Genomic DNA, 27,257 nt, shown 5'->3' with positions numbered 1-27,257 from the left:
CCATGTATTAAGTAGAAGCATTGGTCTTGAGTAAAAAATTTAAAATAACTAATAGTACTTGCTGTGAAGTCTTGAAAGCCAGAGGAAACTCATACTCTCTCCTCTATTAGGTTTGTCCTTTGTTCTCAGCATCCCAAACTCAAATTAATGCTACAAATATTAACACCCTTATGGATTAAACAGTCACTGTTGAGATAGCCTGGGATCCTGACTGTAGTTTCACAGTATTTCTTTGATCAGTTTCACTCTGCCTTAAATCAAGTGATTTCAAATCAAATTTAGGAATTGCATTTTGTGGGGATGCTATAAATCTTTTGTAGTTCTTCCACAGGAAGCTCCAGGAAGACAAGAGCTAAGGACCATAAGAGCTCATATTGCTTCTTTAATGAGTGAAATATCAGTTTTTTTCCCATGAATAATTAAAATCTGTAACTAGCAATCAATATATTTTAAAAAATTGTTTCATAGTACTATTCCTAAAGTAAACTCATATAAATGTAAAGTGAAATTCTAAAGCATTGTATTTGTAGTATATCTTTAAAAATTGTAATAATTTGAGGACATTTGCATCAACTATTTTTTGGTTATACTTAGAAAAATGCTTTTGGATTTATATATTTTTCAGTAAAACAGCTAGTGGGCTCAGAATACATAGGTAGGAAAACATAGTTTTGTAGAAGGGTTATAGGGAAAACACAACCATGATTATTTTTGATTTATTGACATTTTAATTTGGGTGGACACCATCTGACTTTTCTTGGTAGAAAATACCATTTTGTGAATGTGAAGACACAAATTACTCCCAGTGGGTTGGTGACTTCATTTAGCCTCTCCCTGCCTTTTATTTTATTGCCGTCCATCTGGTGACACATTGTCTCCCACGAAAGGGCTCTGCAGCCCTTTAAGTAATAATCTTTCTCACCCTGAAACAATGAAGTATCAAATGATTGCAGCCTCAAAGAAAAGATTTTCACTCCCTTCAGAGCACAGCACAGTCACGATTCCCTCCCCCCTGGTGAGGCTGGTACTTAAGAATACCTAGTTCAGTCCTGTCTTTGTTAATTGGCGATCATAAAGGGGTCTTTGTTATACTCTTGTTTGTTCCAGCAGGATGTTTCCATTGTTTCATACTGCACCTTGGCACATATGGCATCTTACATTGTCTGGAGCTTAAGCTTCATCTAAACCCTACTAACTTGAGTGTTTTTGACAGACACACTGAGAATGTTCTTTGCTGGGTGTGAGATCAGCATCAATTCCTGCTTAGACGCACTTTCTGTCTCCATTAATTTCCAGGTCGTTTGGTTCCTGGGAACACTTATTTGTGGTTTCTTTAACGACCACATTTGTGTTAATGGATTTGGTGTAGTTTAGAGCAATTTGGAGATACCATATTACTAGGATCTTATTGTTTTGGCAGGAGTGGAGGGGAATTCAGTATACAGGTATTGAATGAAGTCACGTGACTCAGAGACACTCTAGCTGTTGAGGAAGGGAAGTAATGGAAGAGGTTGAACATCATGTTTATGAACATTCAGGTTTTGGGATTAAGAAGCTATTGAGCACGTCTTAATTATTCACACTCATTGCAGTAAGGGCAGTATGTAGCATTCTCTCTCTGTCTTTCACTTGGTAAAAAAACAGCAAAGTTAGTAAAGTTTCATCAAAACTTATTCTTTCATTCAAAAACTCACAAGTACTTACTGTAAAGGATATTTAAAAAAGGACTGTCTTTTTTGTGTGTGTGTCAGCTGGTTTTAGGTAATAAAAAACCTTGTATAGTCTATTGAACTTCCGCATAAAGAATTTCTGAAGCATTACTCTGCCCTTGCAACACAGTTCTAGCTACACCCTTGCAGAAATCATTCTTTGAAATTACTGCCTCTCAATTGCTTTGAAAAGCACATTAGTGTGACTCTTAAGAGCCTGAACTACTCTAGAGTAAAAGTGCTTGGGTGTGAGTGCTGGTTCTCCTGTACATAGCTAATTAACCTTTCTAGGTCTCAGTTTCTGGTGTGTAAAATGAGGATAATGGAACCTACCCATACATTTGTTGTATTAAATGTGTCAGATGAGTTAATACACATGAAGGGTTAGGGACAGTACCTGGCAGTAAGTGTTCTCTGAATGTTCGCTATTTTTTGATCATTTTAACCATAATATTTGAATATCTGCTATTTTAAAAAGGAGTTGGAGGATTTGAAGAGATAATGTGGAGTTTAGACTTTCTCACTAAATGAATTCACAGTGTACAGTTAAGAGATCATAAAAGTAAAAATACGTAACTCCCTTTCCATGAGATGAATCCAGTGGGGAAGGGAAACACTGAGCATTAGTGCTTGTCTGTTGGAACTTGTTAGGGCCTCCCTGCGGTCCTCATATGACCTGTTGTTACAGAACAGGCGGGGGTTTGGGGGGTACAATTATTGGCCGACCCGGAGACACCAAAAACTGTTACAGAACAAGGGGCCAAGGCCAGTGAGGACGATATATTATTACCAAAAGGACCCCCCCAGGTTCGTTATGTCCGCTGCCTTATAGGAAAGACATCTCTCAATACCAGAGATTTGTGAAAAGGAAAGGAAATTTTTTTAAATGTTATGCAGACTTAAAGTAGTGACCTAATGTCTTCATTAAAATATCAAAGTCCTTTTTGGATACCCACAGATGCCCACAGTGCTTCCTTCTCCCCCGGCCCTAATTCAGGATACTGTAACTCCGGAAAAGAAGCAAACATTTGTGATTCAGGGTCCTGACACCATCAGCTGTGTCGCCATCCAGGCAGGATCTCCAATTAATCCAAAGCCATGTGGCACCTTCTCATGGCCTACAGGCAAGAGTTCTTTCACCCTTCTTCCAGGCAAAGTCTCCCCTGCTTCCCGGGCCACATGGCCAAAGAGGGCACCCCAAAGCATGTGGTCCTCTTCTACTAGAGCTGCAGTGGTCCCCACCCTGGTGGCCAAAACCGCATGAGTCTTCTCCCCACTGAAGCTGCAGGGGTCTGCACTCTGGCAAAAGTTTGTTGTTCTCTCCCTCCACAAAGCTGCAGGGGACAGGGGGCCCCACTCTGGCAAAGCCGGGTGGTTCCTCTGCAATGGCTGCCATGTCTGGGTTTAAATCCCTGTGCCAATCTTCCTCTGTACCCCCATTTCCGACTCTCCTACAATCAGCACACCTGCCAGCATTCCTGTATTATTCAAAGTTTACTGGGCTGCCATCATGAGTCCAGACAGGTGTGGCCCCATGTCATGGAGCCAGTCTTGTCCAAGGTCTCATGCAGGCGCTGTCACTCGGGGGATCTGCCCCCGAGTTACATCTTCGGGGGGGGGGGGAGTTCCTTCCATCCCCCTGACTCAGAGCATGGCTATAGCTATTTAACATATCTATGCAACCAGTTAAAGGTTATATATCTGCTAAATGACCATGCCAGAGGTTAGCTGCAAAGCTGTTGCTGTACAAAACAGCTTTGCATGTTCCTGCTCCATGTGCCCCTTCCCCCAACTCACATGAGAGGGGAAGGGGTGAGGACATAGTAATATTTCCTGGACACCTTGAGTGCTGGACCCCATTCCAATCCCTGTTTGGGGCCCCCTCTTGGCTGCACATTGTTTCACTGTGGGCTTCAATTTGAAGAACTTAGAATAATGATACTCAAATCATGAGTACCTGCTTCTGTGTCAACAGGATATTGTTTTAAAAAAACGTAAAACCCAGGGCTCTCTTTGCACCAACAGAGCCAGAATCACAGGGGTGGAGAGCCCAAGAATCTACATTTTTAACAAGCTTCCCTGGTGATTCTTATGCACAGTGACAATTGAGGACATTTGCCATAGAAGAGTAGCTCTCAGCCTAGGTGCTCATTAGAAACATGTTGGGGGTGTACATTTAGAAGGTAACAGGTGCTTAGATTCTGACTTAATTGTTTGAAGGGGGGTAGGCATTAATATTAGCAGGTGACTATAATGTGCAGCCAGCATTGAGAAGCAGGAGTGTTAGAAGATGATTAGAAGGTGATTAGTAAAGTATAAACAATAGTTTATTATATTAGGTGTTGGTGTAAGAATGTCCAAACCTGTAGAGACTTTTAATAAAAAATTGTTTGAACCAAACAGGACATACCTGGAAGCAAGATTGCAACCCTGAGAAAAGTTAAAAAACACTTTCTAGAATAGCAGTTTGCAACATCTTTCTTACAGGGAATTTTAGGAAGATTACTAAAGTGGGGAGGAAGCAAGGCAGGGATTAGAGTACAGGATAGTTAAAGATTATGTACTCTCCTGAGGGTGGTTTTGCTTGAGGGGCCTGAAGAGAGGCATTTCAAAGGAGTGTGAACCCACATGCACAGAAACAATAGAGCTTGCTTGAGGCAAAGATAAACCTTTTACTAAATAAGTTCTGTGCCTGAGCATAAGTACCGGCCCTGATCTTCCCAGTTAGGAATTTATACTCAGATCCCCTGTAAAGTTACTTTCTTAGAAAGCCCTTAAAATTTTTTTTTTCAAATCCTCACCTGGGGACACTTTTGTTCATTGCTTTTAGAGAGAGAGGAGGGGCGAAAGAGGAGAGAAACATTGATGGGACAGAGAAGGATTGAACAGTTGCTTCCTGTTTGCACTGGGGATTGGGCATTGAGGAATGAATTTGCAACCTAGGTGTGTGCCCTGATGGAATTGAACCCGTAACCTTTTGGTTATGAGACAGTACTCCAACAAACTGAGCCACACCTGCCAGGGCTAGAATCTCTTTCTGTCCACACAAGGATATAAGCTGACTTGGTATTTTAAAAAGTCATTATAGTGTTTTCCAGGGACTGAGGAGACGGTGGTAGTAGGTAGATAGATGATAGAATTTTAGATAGAAATGGGGCATTGTTGCTGAAAGGATATAGAGTTGCCATTTGGGATGAAAAAGTTCTGGAAATGGACGGTTGTGATGGTTGTGCACCATTGTGAATGTCCTTGATGCCATTACACTATACACTTAGAAGTTGTTTTAAATGATAAATTTTATGTTGCATATATATACTCCAATATAACATACTGAATGAAAAGCCATTCAATTCTCACATTTCTGAGCCTTAATTTTTTTTTCTTTTCACAGTGACAGTGTATCATGCATGCCACTAATTCCAGGGGACGCCCCCCTGCTTTCCTGCAACCTCAGAATGGAAACAGCCATCGCTCATCTGGTTATGTTCCAGGAAAGGTTGTCCCACTGCGTCCCCCTCCTCCTCCAAAGAGCCAAGCTTCAGCCAAATGTCCCTCCATCAGACAGGAAGCCCGGGCCAGCTTTGCTTTCTCACCTGAAGAGCAGCAAACCCAGGGAGAAAGCCAAAAGCAGAAGAGGCACAAACATACTTTCATTTGCTTTGCTATTACTAGTTTCTCATTTTTTGTTGCACTTGCAGTCATTTTAGGGATATCCTCAAAATATGCTCCAGATGGTAAGTGTGTGTGTGTGTGTGTGTGTATAGAACATGCTTTTTTGTTTGTTTTTTGAGTTATATACTTTAGTTTCCTTGTTACCATATTTTTCAGACTATAAGATGCACCCCTCCCCCCCAATTTGGGAGGAACAATGGCTGTTAATGCTGCTGTTGAGTTCTGTTTATATTTACATTGGTGAAATATTATGTTGTTCATGTTATTAAATATTTTACCACATTTTTTGCTTCAAAATTTTTTTCTTTTTTCTTTCTCTAAAACCTAGGTGAATCCTATGGTCTGAAAAATATGGTAATTAAATTGGAAAATAGAACACATTCTAGGAAAGGAAAGAAAGAAAGGAAATAGAGTAAGATTAAAAAATTCTTTTATCTGAAGTTGGCTCTAACTACCTAATATACTCGTATAATTAATTAATATGAGGCATGACTTCTGAATGAGAGCCATTGTTAAAAGAATCCATGGGAAATGAAAAAATTAAAGGATGGCTCTTCCTTTCCATTTTGTCACTTTGTCCCAGCGCTCAGACATTCTTAGAGTATTTCTGTTTGAAGTGCTAATTTTAGGGGTCCTTACTGAATTCTGGCAGCAGCGCAATTTTATCCTTTGTGGGAAGTATGATTTTCTGCCAAAAAGTTTTAGTGATAAAAATCACTGCTATAATGGTAAAAACTACATTTGATTTTTTTAAAGTATAAATTCAGATAATAAGATTTGTGTTCTGCAGTTTGCAGCTGGCTGGCTTGAGGACTGTTCCAAGAGAAGCCTCAAATATTTTTGAGGAACAATGTATATTCTAAAAGGAAAATACCCATTTGCAGGTGTGATTTCTGAATTATTTGTCTAAAAATCACTCATTACTTCATTGTTAAACATCATGTAGGGCAGTTTTAATTTTTTGATGACCTTTGCTTTTCCAGGTGGTAATATATTGATTTTTGGGTGATTTTGAAGACATTTGTTGTCATGTGGCTAAACACTGTACCGACAAAGAGTAGCCTTATAGTGGAATCCTGTCTGTGCATGTGACGTGAACATCATAGGGCTCAGGGCTGTGGCGGCAGCAGCAGACCAGAAGGGCTGGGGCTGGGCCCCAGAGCTACCTTCCTTTTCTTCGTTACAGCATGTTTTTGTCAAATTAGATGCCTCCTTAAATGGGTAGAACATTTAAGAAGCATTTTACCATTTATAAGACTTATAAATATTATTTTTATTTCATGTTCATGGGTGATTTAGGGGTTTTTATGGGCTTTAACTTTCTGGGGAGAGGTAGTATTAATACTTCTACATAGACCTGAAGTGAGAGAGATGTTCATGTGAACATCTTTCTAGATCACACCAGTAGGCCACATTGTGAACTTGTGACAGTGCTCTTCATTGCACATAGCATTGATATTCTTTCCCCTTTCTCCAGCAGAATAATCAAGCTTACTTGCTGTTGATTTATTCTTTCCAAGTGATTTTCAGAAAAGGAATGCTAGGTTAATGGAAAAGCAGAGCTGAGATCTGTGGCTTTAACTGATGTTTTTATATTCCATCTGAGACATTGAATTGCTGATGTGGTTCGTTGAATCAACATTCTTCAGTTTCATTTTTGGCAGTATAAGTGCAGAGTATCAGTGGAAAGATTTGGTATGCTGACATATTTTCGGGGCAGCCTCACTGTGGTTGTTGCTCTTACATAACTTTGATAGCACCCACTGTTTAACAAGTGGGTAGCGGGAAGATGGGGCAGACTGAGCTATTTTTCAGTGCTTTCTGAAGACCACACATTTTCTCATTAGATGTACTTTATTGGAAGGCAACAGCCAGGAGTTTTGGGTGATGGTTCTAATGAAACATGTCCTCTTGGGGAATAATTATAAACAATGAAGTGGAATTGTGTAACTATTGTAACAATAATAGGCTCTAGGTGTCAAGACTGGATTTCCTTCTCCATAGCTGGGTACAGTGCTTGTTACGTGGGGCATACACCTTTGCTTCTGATATAACGTTATGGAGAATTCCAGCTAGATGTTTTATGGAAAGAGAAGGAGCTAGAAGAAGAGTTCAAGAAATCCTCAGTATTAAGTTGGAACAAATTTAAGAAATTTCTTGTTTATTTGATGGGAAGGAAAATTTAGGGATTATTCTTAGTATCAGTGATGATCACTGATTTATCAGAATTAAATAACAATGACTGGGGAGCTCCTATGAGAAAAATTAATTCCATGACATGCTTTCCAAGGTCTTAACTTGTGGGACTAATTTGAACTGTAGTAGTTCCTATTACTGCAAAGAGAAAGTGTGAGCCCTGGGCAACATGAGTGCTTGGAAATAACATGTTGTACACCTGAAACATATATATTTTATTCACCAATGTCACCCCAGTAAACTCAATAAAAAAGAAATAAGATGTTTGCATTAGTGTTATACAAGTTCAAAATGAAGAATCGGAATTTTCTTTCTGTAAAAAAATATCTTTGTGCTGCACCGTTTCTCTGCTTTTACTCATTTTATCTCCCAGCGTCTATGTACCACCTTCACGTGATCACCAAGTGTATTTTGCCTATTCTGTTACTTGTTTCACTGAAGCTGCCTCAGGTACTTGCCGCCCCACCACTCCTCTCTCTGAGCTCTTTTGCATCTAAAGTAATTACCACATTGTTAAATATGTAAGTATTTCATACAGTGTGGCCTTGTCTCCCAAGCTGCAATATAAACTTGGAGGGTTGTGGGCTCATTGCTTTAGATATATAACTATATTTATAAAATATAAAGTATATATATTTTAAATAAATTTTACAGCATCTAGTATAGAGTGGACAAATTTATTGTGAATAAGTATTCTTGGTCTTTAGTTGATCTAAACTGGTATGATGTCCCCCTGCCCCACCTCCAATTGTAGCAGAAACCAAAGGTCTCATACATTGACTAGCTATAGCAATGCAGAACACTTTTATGTTTTCACCATCACCTATTCAAGAGGAAAGCTCTAATTCTAGTAAAGGGCCACTGCAAGTAAAGTAATCCTCATTTCTGAAAGGGGAACTTCCACATCACTCAATGTGCTCAGTAATCTTGGGTTGGCTTCTCTAACCAATGGTTTCCTCATCTCTGAAAGAGAAGTCATGTCTTTGGCCATTTGCTTCTTGTAGTTTTGTTGGAAAGTACATGCCTGAAGTTAGCAATATTTATCAGCTGCTGCTTTTGGGGGGAAGAGGTGCTACTATCACCTACTAAGGATTCACTGTGCACAGGAAAGAACTCGGGAAGATCTAATACACATACTGCTAGCTAGCAGTTTCCTTTTTTATTGACCAGTAGGTTGTGAACACATTTTCTTTTCTAAAACAGCTTTCTAGTGTGGGTCCAAGGACAGTTCACAGTTTCGCCTCTCACTGTTGATTTGCTTCCAGAGTAGATGATTCAGGGGAATTCCATTTTTACTTCGTGGAGTTTGACTGGAATTAGATGATAGCAACTTACTTTTGTGGTGGAACCTTTTCTATGTGTGGAGGAAGTAAAGGTTTTGACATATCTCTGCTGGATTGGCAGAGGTGGGATTTCCATCCCATGGCAAGGAACTAAAATGTCAGCCTGTTAGTTGCAGATTGCAATAAGTGATGGTAGAGCTTGGATTTGCCTAAAGATGTCCTTGCATTTGGTCGGGTTGATGGGACATTGAGGTTGCATTGTCTTACAGAGAATTGCCCAGATCAGAACCCTCGTCTCAGGAACTGGGATCCAGGACAGGATTCTGCAAAGCAAGTTATTATCAAGGAGGGCGATATGTTCCGTTTGACCTCAGATGCCACAGTGAATTCTATAGTCATTCAGGATGGAGGTAAGTCATGGTCACTGTCTATGGGAACTGCAAGCTTGCTCTTTAGGATGGGGGCACATTTGATGTTCTTTCTGTAGAAAACTATTACTCTTCAGGATGTGGTATTACTCTAACCACAGAAACATGAAAAAAGTTCCTAAGGCAGAACCATTGAATTCAAGAGCCAGAGGACCTTAGAACCACTCAAGTCAACACCCTTGATTTGTAGAAGAGGAAACAGTCCCAGGAAGTGATTTCTTGTAGCCAAATCTTTGGTAGAGCTGTGGAGAATGATGAGAAAATTAACATGGTTAACATGTAAAAATGAGATTCAGATTTGTAGGCTCCGAGATAGTTTTCTGGAAGTGATTTATCTCTAAAGTGAATGGATTGAATCCATATACATGGGCATTTTAGTGTGTTGAGATACAAGCTCTTCATTTCTTCCTTCACTATGTTTTGAAAACAGGTTTAATTTTCTAAGGAGACTCTTAGTAAATTCTTTCTTCTCAACTTAACTGCAGAAGTGTTCCCCTTCCAGCCTCAAGATGAAATTATTTCTCTGTGTGTCAGAAAAATGTGTTAGAAGTGGACTGACACTAGTGTTGTTCTCTGCAGGCCTGCTTGTATTTGGGGACGATAAAGATGGATCCGGAAATATTACTTTGAGGACTCGTTACATCCTGATCAAGGATGGTGGGGCGCTTCATATTGGAGCAGAAAAATGCCGCTATAAATCCAAAGCGACAATTGCCTTGTATGGCAGGTCAGATGAAGGTGAAAGTATGCCAATATTTGGCAAAAAATTTATGGTGGGAAGCCGGTGGGACACTGGAGTTACACGGGGCACAGAAGACATCATGGACATTGTTGGCGAGAACTCTGAATTCCTCAGGCTTGGCCTTTGGCTCCTATGCCTTTGAGAAGGACTTTTTAAGGGGCCTCAATGTGAGGGTCATTGACCAAGACACGGCCAAAATTTTGGAAACTGTGAGGTTTGATACCCATGAATATCACAATGAGAGCAGACGACTTCAGGAATTTTTGAGAGTCCTGGACCCAGGACGGATTGTTGCTATAGCTGTCGGAGATTCAGCAGCTAAAAGCCTCTTACAGGGAACCATACAAATGATCCAGGACCGGTTGGGAAGTAAGCTGATCCAAGGCCTGGGCTACAGGTGGGCATACCTTAGTACTCTCTTTCCCAGCTCTGTGTTAGAGTCTATGTTTGTACAAGAGAGAGCGAGGGTGGAGAAAGACACAACACACCACAGCCAACTTCAGGTCAGAATGGCCACTACCACTTAGAGGTCTGGTTGACTCTTTTGCTTTGAAATGTGGGACTGGACGACAGGATACTGGTTACAGAAGCTCGTTTCTTGGCTTTGGTTTATGAGGCTTTTTATGAACAGTAGTGTCAGGGTTGTGGAAAGAACAGAAATATGAAACTGGAAAAAAATGATCAGGCAGTTTAAGGACAATTTACTTTCCTCTTTCATAGCCTCCTGAAGTGTGTCATATGAAACTCAGGCTAATTGAAACAATTTAGAAGTTGAAAGGTTAATGCCCAATTTTGAGCTAAGGTGTAAAAGTTGTCTTAGAAGCCTGAGTGGGTGGAACATGCATGGTTTCCTTGTTCTTTCTTTTTGGAACCCTTTGCATGCTGAGTTGGGTCTGCTGGTTTGATTGACGCAGGACTGTGGAGGCCTGGTGAGAGGAAGGAACCAGTAGGAGGGCTAGGAAGTTCATTGAGATAGTAGGAATCGTTTCTACTATTTATGGTTCTTGTGCTGTATTCTAGTTAACCATGATTTCCTAATGCAGCCGCGAGCTGGCTCAACACTTAAAATTCAAAAAGCAGAAGTTTCAATTCTGCTTACTGTTTTCTCATCAAGTCAAAGAATATTTGCAGTGAAAAGTAAGAGGATTTCAAAACTCACATATTGAAAAGATCTAGTTATTGTTTATGATGGTTGATCTGGTTATTATTTTTTTCCTTGGAAATTTGGTTGTCGGAATACAATATTACCTACAGAAATTTGGAGAAAGTTAAGTAAGTAGAGAAAGGGCATCTATAATGCTTTAAAAATGCTTTTTATTCCATGCGGGGATCATTTAAGAGGTGCTGAGAGCTGGGTACTGTAGATGCTTAGATGAAATGACACTGTAGAACAATAAACACTTGCTGCATCTGCAGGCTGTAATGAGAGTGTGGTAGGAGGAGTCCCCACACTGGTCTGGGTTGGTTGGTTAGTGGACGCTTCCCAAAGGCGAGGGTGTTTAGGGTTGTGCTCTCCAGGCAGTTGGATGGAGGTCTGTACAGATGGGGTAGAGCATGTGCAAAAGCTAGGAAGTATTTTCTTTAAATGTTTATCATATATAATACACATATAGGAAAGTGCTGAAAATAAGAATATAGAGTTTAATTACTTGGCACAATGTGATATCTGCATAGCTACCACCCAGTTCATGAGATAGAACTTTGCCAGAAGCCCAGAGGCACCCCCTTCCGCCTCCTTTTCACTGATCACTTCCTCCACTCACCAAAGGTAACCACTCCTGATTTTGTGGAGAATACCAAAGGTGAGGGAGTCCTGTTTTTGAACTTCATGTAAGTGAGGACGAACAGTGTATCACATTTTGTCTCGTTGCTTTGCTTGACTCTGTTATTGAGAGTTGTTTACCCATACTTTGCCGTGTAAATGTGCACCATGTTTTCATACCATGAGTAATCTGCATTATACATGGGAATAGTACCACCGGTGTATAATGTGCATCCTTTTATTTTCCCCTCAAAATTTGGGCAAAATGTGTGCATTATATGGCAAAATATGCTATGTTCTTGCATGTAATGCTGGCTCATTTTCATTGCTGTTCATTTTTTATTGTATGCTTATGCCACGACATATTTGCCCCTAGATAGCTGGTTGGTTTTCCAATTTGGACCTCTGTTCTAATAAGTGCTTCTAAATGTTCTTTTGCCAGTCTCCTGATGCACATGTGTACATATTTCTGTGGTTCATAGACCTTGCAGTGAAGCATGGTCTTTTCTAAGTTAGACTCCTACTTTTTCGTTATCCAGTAATGCCAGGGGTTACAACTTTTGTTTCTTTTTAAAAATATTTTATTTATTTATTTTAGAGAGAGGGGAAAGAAGGGAGAAAGGGAGTGAAACATTGAATGGTTGCCTCTTGCATGCTCCTAACTGGAAACCTGGCCTGCAACCAAGGCATGTGCCCTGACTGGGAATTGAACCGGCAGCCTTTTGGTCCACAGGCTGGTTGGTGCTCAGCCCACTGAGCCATACCAGGGCACATCTTTGTGTCTTTATGCCATTATTGTTCTAGACTTGTGTTATCATTAGCTATGATATTTTTGAAAATTTTGTTTGACCTTTTTTGGGGGGGCAGTTACATTCTACTGGTTTCTCAATTCCCTTTAAAATATGGCTGCTGATTTGATGGAGGAATTAGAATTGTGAATCTTTGCCAATGTTCCACTGCTTTGACATTATGTCCAGTGAACATAAACATACCCCTTTGAAGATAATGTTCTGGTGTGTTGAAATTTTCCTCAAGTGGAGGAGGAAAGTAGTGGGGTGTTTTGGAGACAGTGTCAGTAGAATACAACATTGTTTTATAGTGGCTGAGGTAGTCCTGGTAAATAAGGGAAGGCTTTGCTATTTTTCCTCCTTCCCTCTCACATAAGAGATCATAAATTGAGACATTCTTCATTTGATTCTTTCTGCTGTGTCAAGGAATATAAATAGAGCTGTAAAGCATTGTCAGCCAAAGAGCAGCTGAAGACAGGCAGGGGCGGGTGTGGAATTCAGAAGGACGTAGGCATGCTTAGGTTAACTTTTATCTGTGACTATCCGGCCATCTGTTTGGCCTAGATTACATTTGGTGTATTTTTTCCCCTTAGGGAAAGAAGTTGGCATTTTTCTTTTCATGTTTTAAACCAGGAGCCTTAAGGCAAATTTTCTGCCTTTTTGTCTTTGTTCTTTTTGAAAATTTTCTTACTGGTTTTTGGCAACAAGCTTAAGCAAGCCCTTGGGAGGGTTTAGCACAGTATCACAGAAATAAAATGGCATTTTCCAACACATTGCTTCTAACAAACAGACGTAGAGCCTGTAAAACCTGTTGGATAGTAATTCTACAGCTTCAAGAACATTAAGAAATGATTAACCCAGAGGTTTTCAGCCTTACTTGTACCCCTGAGATTTAAAAAAAATCCTGTCCTTGGGGCCCTACCCTGGATTGCTTACTTGAGGACTCACGAAGGTTAGGGTCCCAGGCGCTGTGTGTGCCAGCAGGGTTGGTAACCCCTGCGCTATTCTCTGGCCTCTAACAGGTTTTCAGTGTGGTCCCCAGACCAGAAAAGCCTCAGTGGCACCTGGGGACTTGTTAGAAATGCAAATTCTCTGGCCCCATTTCATACAGGGGGTACAGCCCAGCAATCTGATTTAACAAGCCTTCCAGGTGAGTTTGAGACCTAGCGACCTTGTGAGAACCACCGCGGTAACTCAGCGGTTCTCAGGTGTGGCTGCATGTTCACATCCCCTGCAGAGCTTTACATAATCTGCATAATGCCGGACCCTGCTGTATCAGGTGGGCTGCGTTCGGAGCATGGGCATGTTCTGGGAGCTCCGCATGTGATTCTGTTATGTAGTTAGATTAGTGGGCATTGCCAGAGTGAAAGAGCAGTTTTGAAAGAATGGAAATAACTGGGCTTGTGGCCAGAATGCCGTAGTAAGTGAAACGGGTGTGTATTGAAGAAGGAACGTCAATGATTAATGGAAGCTACAGTATCAGTGTTTTAACCTGTTACATGAGCTGGACCAACACGGATGTGAAATCCAGTGCGCCCTAGGCTGGTATGACTCAGTGGACTTGGGCATCGTCCTGCCAAGCAAAGGTCGCTGGCTGGGTTCTGGTCAGGGCACCTGCCTGGGCTGTGGGCCAGGTCTCCCCTAGTTGGGGCCGTGTCGAGATGGTCACCGATCTACTGTTTCTCTCCCTCAATTTCTCCCCTGCCTTCCCCTCTCAATAAAAATAAATAATAAGTGAATAAATAAGTAAGTAAGTAAATAACTAAAATTAAAAATCCCTGTGCATTTCCTTTGTGACATTTACTTCAGTCAACATTTGGACTTGCGCCGCCTAAGGAAGACAGGCGTTAGGGCCTGACAAAAAATGAAAGGTGATAATTAGCACTGACTTAAACATCTGTGCCAGGGATTTGGGTTGAGTAACCTTGGCAAATGATCAAATGCACCGCTCTTTTTCCCTTCCAGGCAAGCTTGGGCTTTTGGTTGGTGTCATTGATGGTGGAAGTACTTTCTTGCAATGAATCTGTGAGGAACTACTGAAAACCATAGTAGTGGAGGAAAGGCTCTGGACCAAAGAGAGTTTTATAATGTGGATGGTCAGAAGTTTTGCTGTGACAGCTTATAGTGAATGGATTGAAGGTAGGCAAGTACAGTTTATATAGTTTTGCAAGACATTGGTAAGTATTGTGACAGCTTTTACTTTTAAAGTGATATCATTTGCAAATGACATACCAGTTAGATTTCTCAACTGGTTGAAGTTAACACCTATAGTTTCCCCCTACTGTACTCGATCTTTTAGACTCAGCGGGTCTTTTGGACTACGAGAATGGTCTATTCTAGATATAGTGCGGGTAACTAGTGAAAATATATTTGTTTTCTGGATGTGATATGGTGAGCTGTCTTTGGTTATGCTCTGTGACAGGACCATGTGATCTTGTACTTCACATCTTTCTTTTTATGTAGATATGTCAGCAAATTTGGTTTGCTACACAAACCAACTGCTTATTTTCTTAGCTGGATCATGAGATGGAAATTGCTAATACCAGTTGGGAACACAGAAAGTACAAGTAAAATTAATCTTTAACCCTGTCATTCAGAGATAATTATTTTGGTGCAAATATTTAATATTTCATCTTATGTTTCAGCTCATCTTGTTTTATCCTGTTTTTCTCTCTTTAAACAACATATAAAAGTATTCATGTCTTTACATTTTCTTCAATATATTTTTAATTATAATCCACCTTTCAGAAGAGCTATAATTTGTTCAAATAATGCCTAGCACTGGGTATGTACTGATGTTCACTGTATAATTTTTTTACTTACCCACTTTGCTGCTAGATTTTTGGCTTCAGGTATGGATTGGCAGCCTCCGTCTGTGCTTGCCTGCCACCCTTTTTCCTAAACAAATATTATACCCAAACAAATGTGAAATGAGTAAGAGGTGCTTTATTATATCTCTCATTATCCAGAAGGGCTTAGTGTAGACTTGGTTCACACCTGTTTTTAGAAACAATGTAGAAAGTGTTCACTAAAGTGAATTTCTGCAGACAGAGTGCCTCGTATTGTATCCCAGCTCTTCACTTACTCTGTGATGGTGGGCAAGTGACTTTAACTTGCTAACCTTCAGTTTCCTCATTTGATAATAGAAACTACCCTAACGGGCTGCTATGAGCATCAGATGTGAGAACATGAAGTTTTGTTTGTTTGTTTGTTTGTTTGTTTAGCATAGTATGTATAGTGAGCACTCACTAAATGTTACTTATTTTAATGAGCAAACATGGCTTGGGCTATAATGGTGTATTTTGTATCGTAATTAAAGAGAGAGATTTTTACTTTAAAACAAAAGGTAAATAGAGTTCCTGTTATGAAACAGGGACTTTCATATGTTGCCCTGTAAGCAACCTTCTGGGTTTGGGATGAGGAGATGGTATTATTATGGAGGAGGAAGCTGGAATAAAGCCTCAGCTTTCTGCCTCAAAGAACACTGCTTTTTCTACTACACCATGGTTGCCTCTGGCAAAAAAAAAATGGTTGGGTGAGAATCATTTCTTAGTGGGAATTTGTATGAAAAGCTTAGTACAACTGTCTCCAGTAAGATTCCAGGCAAGAGATAATTACTGACAAACCTCCAGTCAACACTTCCTTTGTGGGAAGTTCTGTTTTCATGTCCACATTACTGATGACCGCTCATTTCTGGAGAGGGTGCATTCCAGCTGTCTGTCAGTGGGCGCTGTCTGTGTCCAGTTTCTCAGTGACTCTTACTTTCTGGAAGAGGTGGTGATCCTCTTCAGGAAGGAGGGAGGATGAACTTGTGTCCTCTCATATTTCAGTTCAGTCTTGTTAATAGGAGATAATCTGAGGCAGAGTTTTCTTCTAAAGCCAAAAAGTGAGGAATAACTGAATAATACAGATCTTCCTTTCTAACCTTCTGGATATATAAAAACAAAACAAAACAAAACAAAAAAAACAACAAAAACAAATTCTAACAATCATTTAAGTCAAAACGTATTTACCTAGTTTTTTTTTAAAAAGAATATTTGCTTAAAATCATCCTTGTCATTTTTTTCAAAACACTATTGAAATTTATATGAAGTTTTAGTGAAAAAAAATAATGTTTAGTTGTCCTTTTTAGATATATTTTTTTTGGTAAGAATCTGAAATTTTGGGTAGTGATTGTTGTTGCTACCATGAGGTATTTTTTTTTTGTTATTATTACCTGTGATCTTATCCTGTGTGTTTTGATTCTTGGGAAGGGAGACTATAGAGGTTAAGAAATTGGGTTCTGGAATTAAATAAGCATTCAGTTATGGGCTCTACCATCTTTTGGCTGTTGTTCAAGTGCCCTGAACTTTTGTTTCTTCATCTCTAATACATACAGTAGTTCTTATCGCTTATAGTTGTTTTGATGAAAGGTTATTATGTGTGTGAAGTCCCAACAGATTAATAACTACAGAGTGACTTCCACATGGTTATCATTAGTAAAAATTTGCTGACTTGTGTTTATCTTAACTGTTGCTTTGTTAATCAGTGAGAGGATCAATATTAGGGGAAAAAAATCCCTGCTAATACAGCAATATCTTTCTTGTTTTTGGTCTAGGAGTCTCCCTTTCAGGTTTCCGGGTAGAAGTTGTGGATGGAGTGAAGCTTCATCTGCTTGATGACGTTAGTAGCTGGGAACCTGGGGCCCAGATTGTGGTTGCAAGCACAGACTATTCCATGTACCAGGCGGAAGAGTTCACGCTTCTCCCCTGTCCTGAGTGCAGCCGTTTCCAGGTCAAAGTCAAAGGTATGGGATTGTGCAGAATGCTTTTTGGGAAACACTCTTTTCTTGGGATTTGATTCCTGGAGTTTTTCCCCAACCACCACCACCATTACCACATTCCATGCCTGTTTCTTCGTTTAATAAAAGAGGCAGAATTGATGGATCAATTATTTTCTGAGGTTTTTTTCAACTTCCTTTAAATTTTCTACTGTCAAATAATAGTAAACGACTTATTTTTAAATAGAAGTTTTGTCTTCTTTTTTTAAAAAAGATTTTATTTATTTTTAGAGAGAAGGGAAGGGAGGTAGAAAGGGAAGGAGAGAAACATCAATGTGTGTTTGCCTCTTGCATGCCCCCTACTGGGGACCTGGCTCGAAACCCAGGCATGTGCCCCAACCAGGAATGGAACTAGAGACCCTGTAGTCCACAGGCTGGTGCTCAATTCACTGAGCCACACCAGCCCGGGTGAAGTTTTATCTTCTTAAGTTAAAAAACAAAAGAAAACAAAACGATGGTATTTGAGGGCCTACTTCCTTGGCAAAAAGTAGATTTTACTAATATTTAAAATAGAACTAGAAAGGTATTTTAATAATACTGTGTTTCCTATATAGTCACAAATAATGTATCTTTTGAGGGACAGTAGTGCACAATCAGCATCTTACTATAAACTGTGTTTGGAAAGAATGGGCGTTGTTTATCAGTTACTTATTCTGAGCCCGGTAGTAAGCAAATCTTCATGCATTGCCTCCTTTATGGACTTCATTGTACATTTCACTCATGATATTGCTTTCCTTACTTTTGTACTCAAAATTATACCTTTATGGTATAAAACAAGAGCTTAGAGTAACTATTTGATAGGTGCTCTATAGATCACTTAGAGCTTTGAAGTTTAAGGGAAAATTTTCTACTCAGACAAAGAGAAGACTGATGGGCCCCCTTGGCACTGTTTCTGTGTGCTTCAGCGTTGTGCTCTTCCTTCCTGGGAATTCAGGGCATAAGCAGAAAACAGAAAAAACCCAGAAAATGACAATATCATCTGGCATTAATTTTTGTTTGGAAATTCCCACTCCTGTTAGCAAGTGTAGAGGATAACGAATCTCCATGACTTCAACTCCTTGATATACTTTATTTTTTCCTGAGTTTATATAATAAAACACCAGAGAGAAGTTCATTATTAAAGTACTTCTAAATACCTAATCAAGGTAGGAATTTAAAAAAATGCACAGCAATGTTAAAGTAAAAAGTAGGGAAGAAAAGATGGGAATCTCTGTGTGGTTCATATGCAAATGCAGACCACTGTAGCTTTGAAGTGGAAACAAAAGCAACTGAACACCCTGTGCTATCAACACCCCCATTAGCTGTTCTGGCCTCCCCATGCATTTGGTTCTGCACGTGCTCTCAAGGGCGTGGAGCCAGAGAGTGAGAATATGGATTCCCAAGTAGATTCCAGACTATTGGTGCTGTTCAAGAGAGGATCGAGCTGCTTCAGGGGGAAGGAAGCCCTGCGCACGGATTTGACAGTTGGTAGTAAGGGTTTAGCCACTGCATGGGTCGTTCAAATAGATAATCTTTAATATCCTTACTTCCTGGGATTCTGGGATGCGGAGGCAGTAAAGAATGGAAGCAGGCAATAAACTTTGATAATGACTTGGGGTTACAGAATAAACTCTGTCTTTTTGACATGCGTTCCATTGTTTCTTTGTTCTGATATTCTCGCCTTGCCCACATCCGCCAGAAACCCCACAGTTCCTGCACATGGGTGAGATCATAGACGGCGTGGACATGAGAGCCGAGGTGGGAATTCTCACCCGGAATGTTGCCATCCAAGGAGAAGTGGAGGACTCATGCTACGCTGAAAACCAGTGCCAGCTCTTTGATTATGATACCTTTGGGGGACATGTCACGGTAGGCAGAAGGATTTGATGAGTTCTGTGAAACCTTGGTTGCTAAATATATTCGAAAAAACTTTAAAGGTCTGGAATGAGATCAATAAAAATGTGAAGAAGTCATATTCATTTTTTCTGTCAAACAACAAGGAAGAGATTTTAGATAACTAAGAGAATATTTGTTTTCATTTAGTGGACCTGGACTTGATGTTAAGTCATTTGAGAAGACTTGCCTTATGAGGAATTAAATCAATATACTGGAAAAAAACAAGTATACAGAGACAAAAAAAATAGTAATCTTGGTATGAAAGAATCGGTTCTTTAAAAAACACGATTAAGCAATATACACATACAAAATACATTTCTGTAAAAAACATGTACAGTATGTATATTTAAAATATTTAATTTATTTATTTTGAGAGAGCGGGGAAGGGAGGGAGACAGAGAGGGAGAGAAACATCAATTTGTTGCTTCTCATACGTGCCCCGAAGGGACCAAACCCGCAACCCAGGCCTGAGCCCTGACTGGGGATCGAATAGCATCTTTCACTTTGTGGGACAACACCCAACCCACGGAGCCACACTGGTCCGGACTGTAAACACATTTTTCATATGCAGATTTTTATTCTGTAAAAGTATCCAGTGCTTACTATGTGGTAAGCTTTTCTCTGTGTACTAATTTATTGGACTTCTGGACTGCATTTTGGCTACGTGTGTTTTAAAATCAGTTTTTGTGCAATGAGTAGGCAGTGCTTATTGGCAGCTGTTCTGTTACACTGCTTTCTGAAATATTGGTCATTGTTAGTTCTTTGTTTTTAGTAGTATGATTGACAATCCAGTGTTTAAAAATATTGAATGCCCTAATTGTGGATCACAGGAAGTTTTAGAAAGAACTGAAGTAAATAATATTATGTGCTAACAAAAAATGTTAGAGGATGATTTAGAAATAACTCTTTTAAACTGTAGTGAAAGCTATGGAAATACAACAGCAAGATGAGACTGGAACTGACCAAAATATTTGAATAATCAAAACACACACATAAATTATTTCTGCAGCTTTTACATGTCCTCATTTTCTTTTATTCTGTATTTTTTAATTTATTGGGGGGTTTTTTTTGGAGAGAGGAGAAACACTGACTTGTTATTCTACTTATTTATGCATTCACTTGTTGTTTCTTTTGTGTGCCTGATCAGGGATCAAACCCACAAACTTGGCTTATGGGGCCAATGCTGTAACAAACTGAGCTACCCAGCCAGGGTCATTTCCTTTTATCTTAGTAAGATGCCATTTCTATAGCTCTTTAAAGCAATCACTGAAGTAAGTAAAGGAGCACTTGCTAAATTATTAACTGGGGATTGGGAAAATAGGATGCAAAAACAAAAAATATCTTAATGTGTATTCTCCTTCAGACATTTTCTGTTAAAACAATATATTTTGCTATTGCCCTGTAATGAAAGGTATCATTTTGGTTACCATGTCTTGCAGATAAGGAAAAATTTTACTTCAGTCCATCTTTCTTATGTGGAATTGAAACACATGGGCCAGCAGCAGATGGGACGGTATCCTGTTCATTTTCATTTGTGTGGAGACGTGGATTATAAAGGAGGGTACAGACGCAGAACATCTGTGGACGGCCTGTCCATTCATCACAGCTTCTCCCGGTGCATCACTGTGCATGGGACAGATGGTTTGCTGGTAAGCGGCCTCCCGTTATGTCAGTGCATATTACTGCAGTCACGTCTCCTTCAGTCTCATGGCTTCTCAATTTTATAGAAGTGAGCGTTGTACCACATGCCTTACTCTATCCTGTTTCTTCTAAGAATTCTGTTTTTCTGTGTGAAGGAAGCCTACTTTTTTGGCTATCCGAATTATTCTCTTAAGAGATCAGTAAAACCTGACATTTGACTTTGCCTCTTCAGATAGGATTAAAAATATCTTTCTGCATTTGTACACAGCATGCTACACTGAATAGCACTTGTTACTTAAACCACAATCAATCTTGTTACCAATGACATTATATACTTGTATTTTTGCAGATAAAAGATACCATTGGGTTTGACACACTAGGTCATTGTTTCTTTTTGGAAGATGGTGTTGAACAGAGAAACACTTTGTTTCACAATCTGGGACTCCTCACCAAGCCAGGCACCCTCCTCCCCACGGACAGGAATAACTCTATGTGCATCACGATGCGAGAAAAAGTGTTTGGAAATTACATCCCTGTGCCTGCCACTGACTGCATGTGAGTAATTGGTAGAGAGAAACACTCAGGTGTGATGGTTAAGGCCTTTGACTGTTGGGGAAGAGGTCTTGGGGGAAGCTTAAAGTGGGCAGGATTTTTCACGATGAATATTTAAATCACCTTATAAAATGCCTTGCAGGGCTGTTTCAACCTTCTGGATTGCTCATCCCAATAATAATCTGATTAATAATGCAGCTGCAGGCTCACAGGTAAATAATGCTGAAGTGCTTTCAGTTTTTTTATTCATGTTTACAAATAATCATATTTGGATGTCACGTTATGGATGTAATGTAATGTGTGGCAATCTGTTTCCAGTGTCATATTGTTTTCTGGTACTACCAGTGTAGTGGAGGGCAGGGTGTGGCTGAGATTCTTTTTCTATTTCTTCAAAATCCTTTATGCCAGCTCTTATCTTTCTGCAGTGAACCTTTTAAGCCCCTAAGGCATGTTACTTCACCCCTGGCTCTGGATGTCTTATATATCCCGGTCCCCCTTTCTGTCTCTGAGCCTGCCCTGCACATGGAGTCCCCAACTGTCTCGTGTATGTGGGTTCCCATACATAATGTATATACTAAATTTAGTTATTTTTCTCTCATGTATCTGTCTCATGTCTGTTGGATTATTAGACCAGCAGAAGAACCTTGAAGATAGAGGAAAGTTTGTAATTAAAAGTGTACATAATAAAATATTTCAACTGTTTATAGCATTATATGAATTTTATAATGCTCCATTTTATTTTTATAAGTAAAGCAATCAAACTTTAGAAGAGTGTTTATATTTCACTGGCTTACTTGTAATAAAAAAATTAATTTGGTTTGAAATGTTCAGTAATTTCTACATCATAGGCCCTGGCCAGATAATTCAGTTGGTTAGTGTCGTCCTGGTATGCCAAGGTTGTAAGTTCAATCCCCAGTCGGGGCATGTACAAGAATCAACCAATGAATGCATAAATAATGGAATAATAAATCAATGACTGTCTGTCTGTCTGTCTGTCTGTCTCTCTTTCTTTCTTTCTCTCTCTTCCCTCCCCCTCCATTCCTCCCTCTCACTTCCTTTCTCTCTAAAACTCAATAAATAAAAAATTAAAAATAAATAATTTCTGCATCATGAATTTTATTGAGACATGTCATTTAAATTTAGCTTAACTTGCCTTTTTGAGTTTTCAGCTTGTATAACTGGTGCCCACCAAATGGGTAATAGAGAGAAACTGTATGTCAGCATTAAATACCACATTGTAAAAATGTGGAAAAGACATGGCCACAATCAAAATTAAGTAAAGACTTAGGCAACTGTTCTAATAAAATGGTCTTGTCAGTGTAAAAAGAAAATCATTCGTGCCAGTTAGTCTCTCTGAGTATAGTAAGACAGATTCCAAATGGAGGCGAGGTAGTTGGCTAATCTCTAGGGTTATCACATCGTCTCCACAGTGTGATTTTACCGTGTGATATAGAGCCTTTCTGGCTTCCCGCACTTAAGTCAGGTGTGGCCCACTAACTCCGATCGTAACAGTTTTTAGTGTTGATGAACAACGAAAACTGTAGCTTTTCTGTAAGGGAATGGATTTTTCTGTGGAATACTCTGACAGTTGTCCCTCTGGTCCCTTAAGGGCCTCATCTTTTTGTTAATAATACACACTTGGGGGTTTCATCTCCTCGGTAAAGCAGCTGAACTCAACTGTGTGCCTTGAATTGTTTCACAAACGTAAGAACAACTTAAAAGAATAAATAAACTATTTTGGGATGGCAGAAATGTCCCTCAGATAAGCTTTGGGAAATTTACATTCATAATTGAGTATGATTTAAAACTGATTTATAATATAAAATGAATATTTAAGACATTATACTATTAGGATTATATGCTGAAAATGAGCTTTACAGCAATACTCCTATGTCATGGCTATTAAGATTTTAAAAAGGAAAGAAATATCCAGCATTGTGTTTCAAGGTGAAGTAAAAGATTAGCTGAAGGGAGTATTTCTTTGAGATCAATAGAATATAGGCATCTTTGGGTGATGGTAGAATTCACATCCGTGATTTTCCAAAAAAACATAAAGCATAACATTCTTACTTGACAGGAGAGACCTGGACATTTAATCATTTCAGGTTTTCATTCATTCATTCATTTTTTTTTATCAAATATTTGTCAAGACCATGTGAAGTTTGTGTTGAGAATTTCTAATTGGAAGATGAGTTTTGGGGTAAAGATCACTAAGAGGTTGGTAAGCAGTGTTACCCCAGGATCATTGCAAAGGAACAGCCAGAGCGGAGATTCTTTTCAGCTGTTTTCAAAAGTCACGGGTTGACGATCAAAGCAAATTGCAAATAGTCCATGAAAAATGTAAGGTGAGGTTGCCAGAAACCCTTACTGGAACTCATGTGAAAAAACAAAAGTGCATCTCATGTATGTTCTTTTTCCTTTTCATTTTGTAAGTTCTCGTTTCTCTAGGAAAACCGTTCCAATAAAGCTTGTGTTTTGGCAAAGATTTTCCTCTCCAAGTCAGTCAACCCTTTCCACTTGTACCTTTCCACTGCCGTGTACAAAGCTCCCTTTACCTGCTTTGACACCACAGCATTTAACAGGAAACAGCTGCTATCCCCCTTATTCCCTTCTCTCCTTGCACCCCCAAACTCCACTGCACCCTGGAGGGCTCACTGCACCCTCACTTTATAGGGCTATGGAGTGGAGCCTTTTCCACAACCCATGTCTTCTTACATGGTCTGTTTTGTGCCCCAAAGAGGTAGTAAATAACTGAAAACTTTTTAAAAAAATTTTGGGTAAATGTCAATAATCTACCTAGTCTCCTTTTTTTTAAAGATCTTATTTATTCATTTTTAGAGAGAGGGGAAGGAAGGGAGAATGAGAGGGGGAGAAACATCAATGTGTGGTTGCCTCTCATGTGCTCCCCACTGGGGACCTGGCCCGCAACCCAGGCATGTGCCCTGACTTGGAATCGAACCAATGACCCTTTGTTTCTTAGTCCGCACTCAATCCACTGAGCTACACCAGCCAGGGCTAAAAACTTTTTTTTAATATATTGATTTTAAAGAGAGAGAGGAAGGGTGGGGGGCAGAGGAAGGGTGGGAAGGGAGAAAGAGAGAAAAAGAAACATACATTGATGTGTTGTTGTTCCACTTCTTTATGCATTCATTGGTTGCTTCTTGTATGTGCCCTGACTGGGGATCAAACCCGAAACCTTGGTGTATGGGGACAGTGCTCTAACCAACTGAGCTACCTGGTCAGGGTGGTAAATACATTTTTCAGAACAGTTTGTTTTAAGACCCATCTATAAACTTGCAGGAAAATATTAAATATTGCATTCATTTGGGTGTGTAGGTACACATATTTTTCACAATTCATTTCTCCTCTATGCTTCTGTGGGACTTTCTATGACAGCTACTATAGTACTTATTACATGGAATATATTTTAGTTCTGTGTGTATTTCCCATTGTGCTATGACTTCTTTGAGAATAGTCTTACTGTATACTTGGCATATAGTGGGCACTAAGTAAATGTTTGCCTAATTTGAATCAGTACCATACTTTTTGGACTATAAGTTTCAACAACCTATTTAATCAAAGTTCCATCATGTGAAGTTGCCCTTTACATTGGGCTGGTTTTTGATTGAATTGTAAAATTAAAAATTGTTGCAGGGATTAAGAACATTTAATTTCAATTTTTATACCTTACTTTGAGTGTCAAGATATTTCAAACGGTTCTGCTCCTGTTAAGGTCAGTAATACTGAAATTGAACAGACAGGATCCAGATGGAGACAGCATCCTGATTCATGCGTGTGGTGTCTTTTTTCACTTGGCAAACGTTTGCCTTGGGACAGGAAGGGCATTGGAGGCCTTTGAAAGAAGTCAGTGAGCTCTGCCTGTTAGTGGATAGTTCCTTAATAGGTATGACTCATCTATTGATCAGGTTTGGGGGTAAACAGAAAAAGTCCGTTGCTTCTAAAAGGCAGCGCTGTCCTGGTCCCATGGAAGGAAGGAAGGTTTGTTTGGTTCTAATTCTGCATAACTTACAATAACAAAAACGAAAGTTATTTTGAAAATAAATTTTGCTGTCAGCCAATTATTTCTATCTTTTGTCCAGTCCTGCAAAAACAAAATTAAATGTGCTTTTTTCCCAAAGCATAATGTAACTGCTTTGAGGGTGCTAGAGGAGTGTGCAGCTTTTTATAGTCAATTCCTAACCTGCAACAATGAATAGTTAGTGTTAAAAAAATTAGATTTGCTTGTGAAGTGCTTACTTTATAAAGGTGTTTCATAGAGTGGCTTTATAAAAGGAGGCTTTTAATGATCTTGCCCTTTTAATTATAGGATGCTGGAATATGGTATTTATTTCACAAGGAACCTACTGGGGAATCCAGTGGATTGCGGCTCTCAACGAAACCAGAACTTACTCCATTGGGGACATTCTATAACAACAGGGTCCATTCAAGTTTTAAGGTAGGTTCCTCATTTTTAATAATCAGTACATATGATTTACAGGGTCAAGGACAGACTACTGTGGTTACAACTGAGATATGTCAGTTTTAGGTAGACTATATCATCAGAGAAAGTAATTTGTCAAAAAAGCAGACTCCTAGCCCTTCCATATTAAGGATATACATACAGTTTTTCTACTTATACATACAAGAATATGTATTAACTTACATGTGTATGTCATCTGAATAACACACAGGTATATATGCTAACACACATGTTCATGCAATTGGAATAATTATAATAATGGACTTGATTCATGAGTCTTCATCCTCTTCCCCCTTCTCACCCTCTTCCCAATCTTTAACCCCATTGTATGTTTTTAGGGATGCACACATTAAACAATGGGTTATACAGCATGTTTTCTTTCTCAGTGCTGACAGAGGATCCTATGGGTGTTTAATACTAATGATGTAAGTAGTGAAATACCATTTAAGAATTTGACCTAATTAAAAATGATTCAGGTCCAATAAACTAAAGGCCATTTAGGAGCTCCAGTTTCCCTGGTATTTGGCTGTCTTCCCTCACCTCCCCTTGGTGATTAGTACATCTGGTTTATTTACCCTGATGTGATCTACATGAAAGTTCAATGAATCCTGTCCATTTATCATACTCAGAGGATCCTCTAAAAACTTGAGTGTGTCGTAATTTGAAGAGCTTAGAATCACTTGATGAAGAGAGAGAAAAAAACTTTACACAGAATTAAATTTTTGTGAGCTGATTAGTTGATTAATGATAATAATTGTTGAATGTAGCATTTCAAAGTAGAAGTCTGCAAAATTTTTTGATTATAAGTGGTATAAAGAATACCTCATTCTAATTAATTTTTTAGTGTCATGTACCTTGAGGACACACAGTTATCTACTGTATGAATAAGAATATTAGATCTAAATATGAGTGGGTGATTAGGTTTTAACTTGTTAAATTTGGGGCTGATTGCCCATTATGATATTTATCAGCCAAAGGAAATCGAACCCTAGGAGCCCTCAGAGAGGCACCTGTCCTCATGAGGTCAGTCATAAACTCACAAACCCTGACCTCTGAGGCTTTGGCCGCTCGCGCCTCCCAAATCTAGTCCAGGTCAATCACAGCTGCATGACTGCCTACTGTGTACCATTTGGATGTCTCCAGGACACGTAAATAAAATGTTTGAAACTAAAATCCTTATTTTTTATCAGCAGACCCATTCCCATACGTGTTTCAGTGAATGAAACCACCAGCCACCTAACTGCCCAAACTAGAAATACATGAACCTTTATCGCTCCCTCTCCCTCACCCTTAGCCATTTTATCAGCTGC

At 39.4% G+C, this 27,257-nt stretch overlaps 1 protein-coding gene across 1 annotated transcript in view; it reads left to right on the top strand.

The window, feature by feature from the left end:
- Positions 1-27,257, top strand: part of CEMIP2 (cell migration inducing hyaluronidase 2) — a 74,748-nt gene that overhangs the window by 12,284 nt on the left and 35,207 nt on the right. Inside the window, 15 exon segments of the mRNA XM_036021740.1 lie at positions 5,101-5,443; positions 9,130-9,270; positions 9,868-10,060; positions 10,062-10,427; positions 14,546-14,558; positions 14,560-14,589; positions 14,591-14,617; positions 14,619-14,684; positions 14,686-14,719; positions 17,178-17,366; positions 19,078-19,247; positions 20,714-20,923; positions 21,265-21,470; positions 21,610-21,679; positions 25,795-25,923. Of these exon segments, the coding sequence (XP_035877633.1) occupies positions 5,113-5,443; positions 9,130-9,270; positions 9,868-10,060; positions 10,062-10,427; positions 14,546-14,558; positions 14,560-14,589; positions 14,591-14,617; positions 14,619-14,684; positions 14,686-14,719; positions 17,178-17,366; positions 19,078-19,247; positions 20,714-20,923; positions 21,265-21,470; positions 21,610-21,679; positions 25,795-25,923 (2,175 nt within the window). The 5' untranslated portion in view covers positions 5,101-5,112.

This window comes from Phyllostomus discolor, chromosome 3 (genome assembly GCF_004126475.2).
Source record: "Phyllostomus discolor isolate MPI-MPIP mPhyDis1 chromosome 3, mPhyDis1.pri.v3, whole genome shotgun sequence".
In the NCBI taxonomy this organism is placed as follows: domain Eukaryota; kingdom Metazoa; phylum Chordata; class Mammalia; order Chiroptera; family Phyllostomidae; genus Phyllostomus; species Phyllostomus discolor.
Note: the sequence above shows the minus strand (reverse complement) of the source record. Positions and strands in the feature narration are given on the sequence as shown.